Source organism: Megalops cyprinoides, chromosome 15 (assembly GCF_013368585.1).
Source record: "Megalops cyprinoides isolate fMegCyp1 chromosome 15, fMegCyp1.pri, whole genome shotgun sequence".
NCBI lineage: Eukaryota > Metazoa > Chordata > Actinopteri > Elopiformes > Megalopidae > Megalops > Megalops cyprinoides.
In genome coordinates this window covers 19,819,942-19,831,225 of record NC_050597.1, presented here as the reverse complement: position 1 = coordinate 19,831,225, position 11,284 = coordinate 19,819,942, and the positions used below count along the sequence as shown (strand labels likewise).

The 11,284-nt window shown below is 46.0% G+C and overlaps 1 protein-coding gene across 2 annotated transcripts in view; it reads left to right on the top strand.

Moving 5' to 3' along the window:
* Window positions 1-483: 483 nt before the first annotated feature.
* Window positions 484-11,284, top strand: part of unc5b (unc-5 netrin receptor B) — a 40,307-nt gene continuing 29,506 nt past the window's right edge. The window contains exons 1-2 of one of the 2 annotated variants that reach the window (XM_036547001.1): window positions 484-912; window positions 1,127-1,360. In XM_036547001.1, the coding sequence (XP_036402894.1) occupies window positions 1,147-1,360 (214 nt within the window). In that variant the 5' untranslated portion in view covers window positions 484-912; window positions 1,127-1,146. Of the gene's footprint in view, window positions 913-1,071; window positions 1,361-11,284 lie in introns of those variants that run through there. The other variant, XM_036547002.1, reaches the window with a different exon arrangement.

Here is an 11,284-nt window from a genome sequence, read left to right as displayed (position 1 = left end):
ATTACATACAACATTACATTATTTGTTTTACGATTTCTCCTGAAAGGTTACATTGCGTCATTACCAGTATGAATTCTGTTAGGTAACTTGCTTTTTTACTGCTTTTCTACACTTTCTTCTAATGCACCCTTGTGTCTATTATTGCTAAACAAACGTGTTGCTATACGCATGATTCCGGGTTAAAAAAAAAAAAAAGGTAGACGGAGATTAAAGATATATTCCAAAATCAGATATCTAGATGGCAAAAAATATTCGGTGATTATTGAAACAAGGTCATCTCGGTCTCCAATGTGTTACATGTCAGACGATTAACTTGTTAAAGTGCGACTAACTCCACCTCCTTGACTTGCTAAAACTCCGGCTCCTGGCTTTCCGATTCCCAACTACCCCCCCCCCCCCCCCCCCCCCCCCCCCCCCTCTCTCTCTCTCTCGCCCTGTCCTCTCTCTCCTTTCGTTCAGTCCTTTATCCTTCCTGCTCGGAGGGTGATGGTTGATGATTGGCTGGTCAGGGCATGGGAGTCCGGAGGCTGGCGTTTCTGTGCGGTGCTCATCCCCGTGTCCGTGTTTACACCTCAAGCATTACCGTGTGGAGGGGCGAGCGAGAGGATGAGGAGGGCTCGGAGATAGCAGCTGGCGAGAGCGGAGAGATAAGCACCTCGACACTGGAGAGTAGAGGACGCTTCCTTGTTTCCTGTCTGTCGAAAAGGGGGACTGCTCTGTGTACCGAATTTAGTTTTGTTTTCTACACATGCAAGTTGTAGTCTTTGTTATTTTCTTTCTCGTAAAGGACTATTCGTGGATATGGTGCTCTGACAAACCAAAACTTTCGATTTTGTTGCTTCCTCGGTTTGCTGTTGACCCAGGCGCGGGTGGAGTTGGCAGAAAAGATCATATCGCAGCTCGCCTCAGAAAGTTGGTCTCGTTTATTGTATTTGCCATTGCTGAGCGTTTGTCTTTCAGATTGCTGACCTTATCGTGGAATTTATAAATCTGAACATTTGTTAGTATTTTTAAACATGAAGAGTAGCTATTCGTCCTAATCATCATTTTGATTTTATGTGATTTGTTGTATTTGCGCTTTTATCGTAAGAAATTTAGTTACAAATATCAACTCTTGCTTTATCAGGCACATTGTTTGACAAGTTTATGTTGAACGAGATTGCTTGTAATAAAGAACCGCGGACTAAAATTAGAAGCATCGGAGAGTCCAAGGGCTACGTCGGCTTTCCGAGAGCACCTGGTGTCATTTCTCATTGGCGTGACCGGGGAAAGATGCTCTCTCTATGGATACGTCGCGGCGAGGGTCTCGGTCCTCTGGTGGTGCTGCTCCTGCTCTGCGGTTCTTCCGTCGCCGAAGCAGGTAAGATCGCTGTAAAGACAACTCACTAGAAAGTGTACAGTATCGATGAGTGTTGGGGAGAGAACAAGAAGAAACTGATGAATAACGACCCAAAATGACGGAAAGTGTAAAGGTCAGTCTCAAGAGTTAATGCATTTTTGGTGTTTCAGTGGCGAGACGATGTGTGTCCTATATTCTTGTCAGTTCATTAACTGTCGCCTGCAAGAAGTCAAGGTGTGTGAACTAGATACACAGCGCGCGCACTCACATTTATCTTTCCCACGCCATTACCTGCAGATTGCCTTGATCTAAAAATGCATTCACACGCAGCACATGAGTCTTTGATACGAACCAAGGAAAAGAGAGCTTATATAACCAGGTTGATTTGTTTGTGTTGGACATGAACTACCTGCGATGTCAGATGCCACTAACCCGGAGCTGGCCCTCGCACAGCGCGTGATGAAATGGGGTTTCTGTTTATGTGATTGATGTCCTTCACGCTTCTTTTCCCAAATCGTAATCTCAGTCGTAGTAATTCCAATCATTTGACGAAGAGAGTGTTGGTAAGAGACGCCTGTCCTTTATGAAGCCTTTAGTGTATTTAGTTTAGGGTATTTTAACGGAGTCTTCAAAGTTAAAGGGAAGAAGTTCTGTTTGAATCGAAGGGCGAAGGGTAGACTAAGGTTCAAGTTATCCTCTCAACCGGCAAACGGTTTGTAACCTCCAATGAGGTTAATATTTCACCACAACCTATGCGGCTTTGCAAAAACAAATTCCTTGATAATGGTTATTCAACTAGTTGCACAAAACAAGGTCACTAATAAACACTGTATATCCATGCAAGAATCTAACTGATGATAAGACGTTTTGCTTGACACTTTGGCAATGTTCTAGTTACTGAAGTAAATTAAGCAGGTTAAATATTTCATTTTTTTTTTCCAGAAGTTTAACATTTTTTCCCGCCAGTAAATATTCACTTTCATGTCACAAAGCAGCGTATTGTAGGCTAAATAGAAAAATATTTTAGCCTATCATAGTACAGCTAACTCATTTGATTTTGCAACATCCGAGTCTAAACAAACTTGTTTATCGTTAAGCCTTCATAATTTAATAGTATATAAATTAAAATAATTTAAATGTCTAAGAACACACGATAAACGCATCATGATACAAGTTATGAGTAAAACGCTGTATTCACGTTCGATTTATGAACCAAGCCTTGGGCCTACAATTTGCAGGTCAGAGAATTTGGTTTTATTTCCATTCCTCTTTCCAGAGGGTAAAATTTGTTAAATTGGGAAGGGAGACTGGCCAGGCCAGACCGTGCGGGAAAGACGGTGGCTTGCGCGGGTCAGAGGGGCTTTGGCCGTAGGGAACGGCGGGCTGACTGACTCGGCGTCGAAGCTTCACACAGAGAACAAACTATGAGAACCTGAGAGCTCCTCTGTCGGCCTTTTTTTGAAAGAAGCAGAAAAAGAGCCCCCCGATGAGCGGGGAGTAATTAAGGTTTCGCTTGGTGCCTTCCTGGCCTCTGAGAAGAGGAAGAAAAAAAGAACAGCATCGTAAAAAGAAGAGGGGGGAAAAACTCTGAAAGGCTCAAAGCCGCAGGGAGAATGATGTCCGATGCGCTCGAGAGTTAATTCCACATTTAGGTAGTTCTTCTTTGGTGGCGTTTGTCCTTGTCGTCGTTTTGTTTGTTTAATAATTACAAGTTGCAATACAATATTATATAAACTTTTATTATATGCAACATTATATTATTATATAAACCACAGATTGTTTTATTATCATAACACACGTACGTAGCCGTTAGGAAGGATCAATTTCTGTACAATTTTGACAATAATTGTGATTACACGAGATTTTATTCATCCACTTCGGATTTCAGCACTGTCAACAAGTGTTGGAACCTCAACGAATTTATTGCTAATGAAAATATGCAAAGTAGTGGTTTTCACGGTTTAATCTCCAAACAAGAAGTGCTGTGCTCAATGCTTGTCAATACAGTCGGTTGGTAACCCGGAGATGTAGGCAGACGCGAGTGCTCATCCGAGTTGCCATTGACTTATTTTGGTAGGGTTTCGATCACGGCCAGTGGGCAGTCAATGTGGTGTTAGTCCAAAAAGGAGAAAAAAATCACCTCTGCGCTTCCTTGTTCGCCACGGATATCCACCGGTCAAGCTCCAATATTAACATAATATGAGCTCGTTAAAGTGTCAGGTAAATGATGGATATATCGCCTCTTCTTTTTACACGTGTTTCAGTTCCCGTTTCGTTCAACAGGGCAGGTAAATCTCAGACGCTATATGTCTGGAAATAGCGGGAGATGTCACAATGTTATTTTCTCATTTGTGCTGAGTTTCTGGTTACTACTGAAACTTCAGCAAAATTACAGATGTATACTGAAAGGCGTGACGACATTACACCTACTAATAGACGTTTTCTCTCAAGTCAACATTAAAACTAACAGCCGTCGCATCTGTCTAATCATATATACAACGCATTATTATTTGGAGGGGGGGGGGGGGGGGGGCAATCGGTCTTTCTTTTGTGACATGTGGGCGCAATGTTTTAGGTGAAATTATTTAAAACTTTCAAACGCAACTTTGGTCCAGGGTGCCGGATTGCTTGACCCGAGTATGAAGCGGAGAGAGGAGGGGCATTGCGCTAGAGAGTGTGTGAGCGCCCCGCGTCTCGTAATCAGATTGACATAGAAGAGAGCATTCTGAAGGTTTAATGGATTACGTTTTCTGTTCAGAAAGAACAAAGACGGTGCAGAATTGCCAGGGGAGACTAGTGGGGGATGGAAAACGCACCGCTCCAAACGATACGATCAGAGGTGTCCCAAACGCGACGGCAGAAACCAAACCGCATTTCCAGTCACACGAGTTCCCGTTCTAACTGTTCAGCCAGCGGACTGACTGCTTCTCTCTGTAGTTTCCCGAAGTTGTGGACTGCTCCTCTCCCTTCCCCGCTCATTTCTTTCCTCAGTCGGTCTTTAGTCCCCGGACAGACATCCTAGTAAAGCTGCTTATGGTTATTAAAAAGGGGCGCATCTGAAATCCTTGCAGGAAAAATAGAAAATAGTGAATAGTACATCATAAAAAGAATTCAGAATTCCTGGTACTCCTTAGGAAACCTCTCTCCAAGGGGAGAAGGGGTATACTTACTCTAAGCGTACCTTACTAACGTACTACCTAAAGTGCAGCTATCACGTGGTCACACTTTTGGTAAAATATTGTGCTTCTGTGCTTCTTCGTGATTGCGTTTGTCTTGCTTTTCCTCCAGCATGGAGTTAGTTGCACTTTTATAAGCAGCATAAAAAGTACAGTTTTGCTAAAAAGCAACATATTTTCATATATAGCTGTACCCTCTCTCTGTCTCTGGAAGCCACACAATTAATCACAGGAGTAGAAAAATCAAGATTAAAAATAATAATGGTGATAATAATGATTGAGTTACAACAGTAGTACAAGACTAATAATAACGGTAAAGGTAACATTTATTCTAGGGTGATGTGATACACCGTCTCTCAGACTACAGCCCACACTTACGAGGCAGAAAATACTGTTGCATGTCCCTGCCCCAGGAAGGCTGAGACTGAAGGCTGAAGTTTTTCTTCATCAGTCATTTCTTTGATTTGGGAGAAGTATAATGGAAATGCGCCAATATATATGTTTGTACTATCTCTCCACTCCTCCCTTCATCTCAGTTCTCCTCTTTCCTTCCCTGCCTCCCACTCTCCATCCCACTGTGCCTGTCCGTCTGTCTTGAATTCAGTTCAGATTTAGCTCTATTGGCATGACAATATACAAATTGTCTTGCAAAAGCATTTAGTTCAACAGACAAACAACAATATCCAGAAAATTGTTTTCCCTCTCTCTATTTATATTTGTCCTCTCTGCCCCTCTCTTTCCTTTTTACTCTCCATTTCTCCACCCTCCTCTCCCTCTGTGTCTATCTGTCTCTGTTTGCCCCTCTCTCCCCCAGCTCTCCACCCTCATCTCCCTCTCTCTGGCTGTCTCCCAGCTGAGCTCAGGTTTCCTGTATTGTAGCCCTCTGCCCTGTGTTGATGTACATATTAATTACCGCTGAATACCACAGAGAGTCACCGCATCCTGCCTCCCTATCGGCCTCTCCACGACCACCTCCACCTACGTTTGCCTCCATCTCCACCTCTGGGTGGGGGCTGGGGGTCCTCAGGGGGGTCCCAGGTTTAAACACAGTGTTTGGGGGCTTAGGATTGGATGCTGAAAGCTCAGATGAAAGGCTTTTTTCTGTGTAATCACCTTAGGGCTGTGTCAGAGAGAGAGAGAGGGCAAGCGTATGCGTGACTGTTTTGATTCTACTGTAGATAAGGGCAGGTCACAGGGCACAGAAAAAGCCCAGTGATGGGCCCAGGACTACAGGCACAATTAGGGTCTGTGGGGGTCGTCACCTCTTGTCAGAATTCCTATTCAGAGGGTACATTGGCGATGTGTTGAGACACTGGTTCCCCAGAGCAGCAGTCAAGAATTCAGCAGTAGTTTGCCCTTTAAAAAGATATGAAATAAGTCAAGAACATGTTTCTCAGGACTCAGCAGTTGGTGAAGTCTGCAGCATTGAAATGTGGGAATAGATAGTTTTGCAAACTGCAGGATAAGCGTCAGGACACAGATTGTAGTCTGTTCATGGATATTAGGGACTGAGCTCTGCGTGAAACAACTGGATTTTTGCGTCGCCCTCTCGGGTGTCCTTGAATTTGGACATTTGGGTAGTGTGAGGTTATTAAGGGAACGTTGCATGTCATGACTGAACATGTCCATGTGAAATTATACTTCAGTGGCTCTTTGTAACTTTCGGTAGGAGAAACATGTGGCAACTTTAAAGGAAGTTGGAACTGTGAGTTGGTAAAACTCCATTCCGTGGCTGAGTCTATGTCACGCACTTGACTGATCCAGACTGGGTCATGTAAGGGTCTGTGTGATTTCACACGGTGAAACCAAAAGAGACAGACCTCTGAGAGGCTAGGAAAAAGAGGCTGTTGTCAGTCAGTTCGAGGAGCAGTGCAGTGTATAGTTTAACAGACAGAAAGAGCTGTCTATAGACTAACAGACAGACAGAGCTGTGTATTAACTAGCAGACAGGCAGTGCAGTGTATAGATTAACAGACAGACAGAGCTGTCTATAGACTAACAGACAGACAGAGGTGTCTATAGACTAACGGCCAGGCCATGCTGTGCTGAGTTCTGGCTCCGCCATCCAGGCCCGAGCCCAGCAGTGCATTAGTTTTACAGCTGCGGACAGAGAGTGGCGTCAGCAGGGAGCAGATCGCTGGCTCTGTATTATTCATCACTGCAAAGTGGCCCTCGTTAATATTTTAAGCGCGTTTATGATGCCCAGATCCCTGACGTGGCGCAGGGATTCGTGGAGGAGGGCCCGTGCCTTTAGAGCGGCAGAACACTTGTCTGATGGAGTCCGCCGGGCTCAGGGAACCAGGGCGCCAAATCCGGGCAGAGCATCGGGCTCCAAAGTCTTAACATCGTTCTTAGCGGGGGTCCAGATCACCCACACCTTATCATCAGAGCTGAGGGTGATAATCTGCTTTGAGGACTGAATGTGGTGAATCTTTCTCTTATCTTTCTGATAAGAGCTGAGTCAGGAGCAGGCCAGAGAGGGTCATGTAAGGGTAAGAGATGGGGAAGAAAGGAATCAACCCTCGAAAAGGAAGACATATTGAGATAAATGGACTCGAGATTGACTTTTAAATATCCTTTATTAAAAAAAGAAGGAAAAGCCCGGAGTCGTGGCATTCAAGCACCATTAAGCCTCAGGCACTGAGAGAGGGAGACAGAGACAGAGAGAGAAGGAAGAGAGATACAGAGAGCGACTGGGGGGGGATGGAGGAATTCCGAAGGAGAGATGTTTTTATTAACGTACTTATCGATGGAGCGAGCTTGGGGTATTAACAACAGACATGTTTAATGCTTTGCCAATACTGCGTGCATTGGTCAGGGTCATAAATCAGCCACGACCTGAATGAGAGGCTGAGAGAGAGAGATGGATAGATGAGGAGGGAGGAGAGGAGACAGAGGCAGGAAGAGACCCTCCACGCCGCCCCCCCCCCCAGCAGATGGGAGTCGGAGGGCTGCCCCTCTGGTCCTCCCTGTGGGGCCAGATGGGGTGGGGTGGACAGAGAGGGGGAGAATGACTCCGTGGGGTTCCTTTGTGCCCTGCCTGAAAGGGAGGGCTGAGCCGCCGAAAGAAAAGGGGGCGTTTCCTGTGACTGCGTGTGGGGTGTTGGGGGGAGGTCGCCCGCCCGAGATGGACTCGGGGTACGAGCTGGTGTGTGTGTCCCTGTGTTTGTTTTGTCTGTTCTTCATGCCGTCCTCATTTTTGTTCTGTGATGATTACAAAGGGAAACAGACTGCTGTTTATAACTAAAAGATAAACATTTCCACAAGCACGGGTCTGCCAGTGTTTGGATTTTTGTCTGTGTGTGTGTGTCTGTGTGTGTAAAGTGTACCATGAAAAGACATACACAGACACACTTTCTTTTACTTTTTTTTTTACTTTCTTTTACACTTTTTTTTTACTTTTTCAAGTACAGGATATTGTTAAGGTCTGGAGAGTTCCTTTCCACTTCAGAACAGTCTACTGAGAACATTGGGAGTTCACCTGTCTGCACTGATTTTACAGTCTGTGTGCAACCTGTTAGCAGCCACTCACACACATTCTTTCTCTCTCTCTCTCTCTCTCTCTCTCTCTCTCTCTCTCTCTCTCTCTCTCTCTCACTCTCTCTCTCTCTCACACTCACACAAACACACACACACACTCACACACTGCTGTCTCACAAATGAAAACAAGGCCTTTAATCTGTTGGAGGAGAAATTGCTTGGCTGCTGCCCCTTCAAGGAAGAATCGAAAAGCTAAACAGACAAGTATGAATGGGTTTCTAAATACACAAATCCCTGTGGATCAAATCCCGTAGTAAGGGCATATCCTCAAGATGTTTTCTATGTGGCAGCAAGAGTGGATGAGTTGGACATGAAGATGTGAGCCCTGGTGCATTGTGGGATGGATTATGATATCTCGCAGTCCTGGCGGTTTGGCTGTTTAACGGAGCTGGCAGCATAATGGGCCCAAACTTATGGCCACTTCAGAGTGTGACGGCTGCACTGTTCTCTCTGTGTGGGAAGAGAGTTGCAGAACTGGGACACGTGATTGGCTGTCCTGTGGGTCATTCCCAGGCTGAAAAGAAGGAGTTTTGAGGGCAGGGAGATTCTCCTCATCTTCTTAGGCAGGCTTTTTGTCTTCAAAGGGTAGTTCAGCTGGGTCCATGCAGAGAGATTAGGGCACGGCCAATCTGCGTGCATTTGTGTTTGTGTGGCTCATGGAAGCCAGCTAATGCGTGTGTGTGTGTGTGTGTGTGTGTGTGTGTGTGTTTCAGAGGATTGTTGTTTTGGGTGTGTACTTGAGAGGGTAACTAAAGCTTGTTTGTGTGCGTTTTCTGATACTATTAGTTTCTGACCTCTTTCCAGTTCCAATCCCCTCACCCCCCCCCTTCCCATTCTACCTCTCTTTTACATACTCATACTCTTCTTCACTTTTGAGTTTTACTTTACCTGCTTTATTTGAGTCTTCCTGCTGCCCCCACATCCTCTCTCTTTCTCTGTCTTTCTTTCCTTGCACAGGCCTCCAGCAGAGTTTGAGAGCTGCTCTTTAGAAGGCGGTGGGGAAAATCACATTTCTCTCAGTTAAACGCTTATTAGGATCCCATCTGCCCAGGGCAGGGGGGCGAGTGGAGGTGTTTGGGGGTGTGGGGTTTGTGCAGGGGGGGGGTGAGAGAGGGTTTATTGTTGTCCTGCAGGGGCATCAGTGCCACAGAGGGGGTTTCTTCTTAACACCACAGAGCAGCTGCTGCCAGTGTAGGGGAATGGGAGGGAGACCTCCTGGGAGTGTGTGTGTGTGTGTGTGTGTGTGCGTGCATTTATTTGTGTGTTGAGTAAAGAACTTCATCGTGATGAAAATGTGACACATCACAATAGCAGTTTGATTTGCACCATCACGGGGGAGCTATACAAGATATAACACACTTTCAAACAGCAGTGTTGCCATTTCTGTCGTTTCAGATCTGGGGGAAAGTTGCACTCGCTGCATTTCAGTGAGAGAATTTGGCAGTATGTGTCAGGTTGTGACAGTATGTCAGAATGTGTGTGTGCGTATGAGTGTGTGTGTGCGTGTGCGCGCGTCTGTGTGTGTATGTGTGTGTGTGTCACGGTTGGTTAAAAAGTGGTCAAAGCACCAGTCCCACAAACAGGTTGGGGGACGAATTCACATCGTATTTTCATCTGCCATTATTCCAGTTGTTTTACATACTTACTCTATCCGTGCTATGCATCACAAAGCTCACTTGCCTACCTGGGAATTAAACTTACAACTTAATGGTTCTGAGCCTTGCTCTTTAACCACTCCGCCACATAAAGAGGAAGTCGCAGGTGTCTGTCTCAGGTGGGAGACTGTTATCACGCTCTTAAAGTGGAGTGATTAACCTGAACTGCTCCTGTAACAAATCCGGCTCTATAAAGCGGTAATCTGTGGAAAAAATGGACCCTGCATGTCATGGCGGATAAGGGTGTCTCGCTAAGCAGATAAATAATGTAACATAAAGACTCAGAGGATGTGATGCAGTCCCAGTCTCTCCTGCTCTGAGGATTTTAGTCTTGCTTTTATTCCTCCAGCTTTTCAGTCGCCGTCTCGCAGGAGAGTTTAGATTCTTCTCTCACCCGTTCCCCGCTCTTAATCTGGGGATGGCGGAGCGCGATCCGGCCGCAGGCAACGTGTGTGATGTGCTCAGAGCTGGGCTGGAGGAAACGTAGCGGAGTCCAGTCTAAAGGTCGAGTGTGGGCCTGCACTGCTTTTAAAACGGCCACTGCCACTGTTTGCTTTTAAAACGGCCACTTTCTTCCCAGTTTTTTTTCCCCTCAATTTTGTTCACAGTTCACTGTATAAAGAAGTTACATTTTGTACCCTTATGTATTAGTGAGTATGTTCATGCAGTTGGATGAGATTCAGATTCACTCAGTGGGGGGGGGGGTGTTGGCACATGATGTGTCATGCGTATGTTATTGTATATATGCAATAGTGTGTGAGTGTTTGTGTATGTATGTATGAGAGTGCATGCTTGAATGTGTGTGTGTGTGTGTGTGTGTGTGTGTGTGTGTGTGTGTGTGTGTGCATGCACATGCGCACGTTTGCCAGTGTGTGTTTAGTTGTGTGCGCCCGCATGTGTGTGTGAGCGTGCGCCCGCTTCTCCAAGCCTCTTACCTGCTGACAGACAGATGGGCGACGCGGCCGACCTCGGTCTCACCCCCTCCACACCGCCGCTCTGCGTGGATTAGCAGGTGAGCCGGGCTCAGGGCCGACTCCGGGAAAGCGGCAGGCAGGTACAGACAAACACCCAGCCGGCCGTGCAGGAACAGCAACACACAGGTCCTCTCGTGTTTCTCCCTCAGATGGAGAATAAACGGGTCACCACCCCTTTTTTTTTCTTAAATGTGTCCGCACCCCAGTGTGGATGTGCCGCGGCGAGCACAGCAGCACCCTGCGGCTGGTGTTCGTATGGATTATGAAAGCAGATGGGTGGACATGCTGGCTGGTGAGGGTTCATTAACTCCCAGCGTCTTCACTCAAACTCAGCGCCTCGGCTTTCCTCTGCTCTGCTGCACAGGCTGAGCCACTGGAACTCCCTCTGTCCTGCTGCAAGGAGAGGAAAAACATTTTAATGCTGTTGACCTGTGGCAGGGTCCTGATTGATTGGTGTAATCATCAAGCACGGTTTGTCTTGTCTTTTTCACAGACTGGATTGTGGCATATGTGATTTGAATTGAATTTCAGATATAGAAGTGATCAGACTTGCGCAGGTATTGTAGCCTTGAACACAATGGGTATGAATTGGATGGAGCT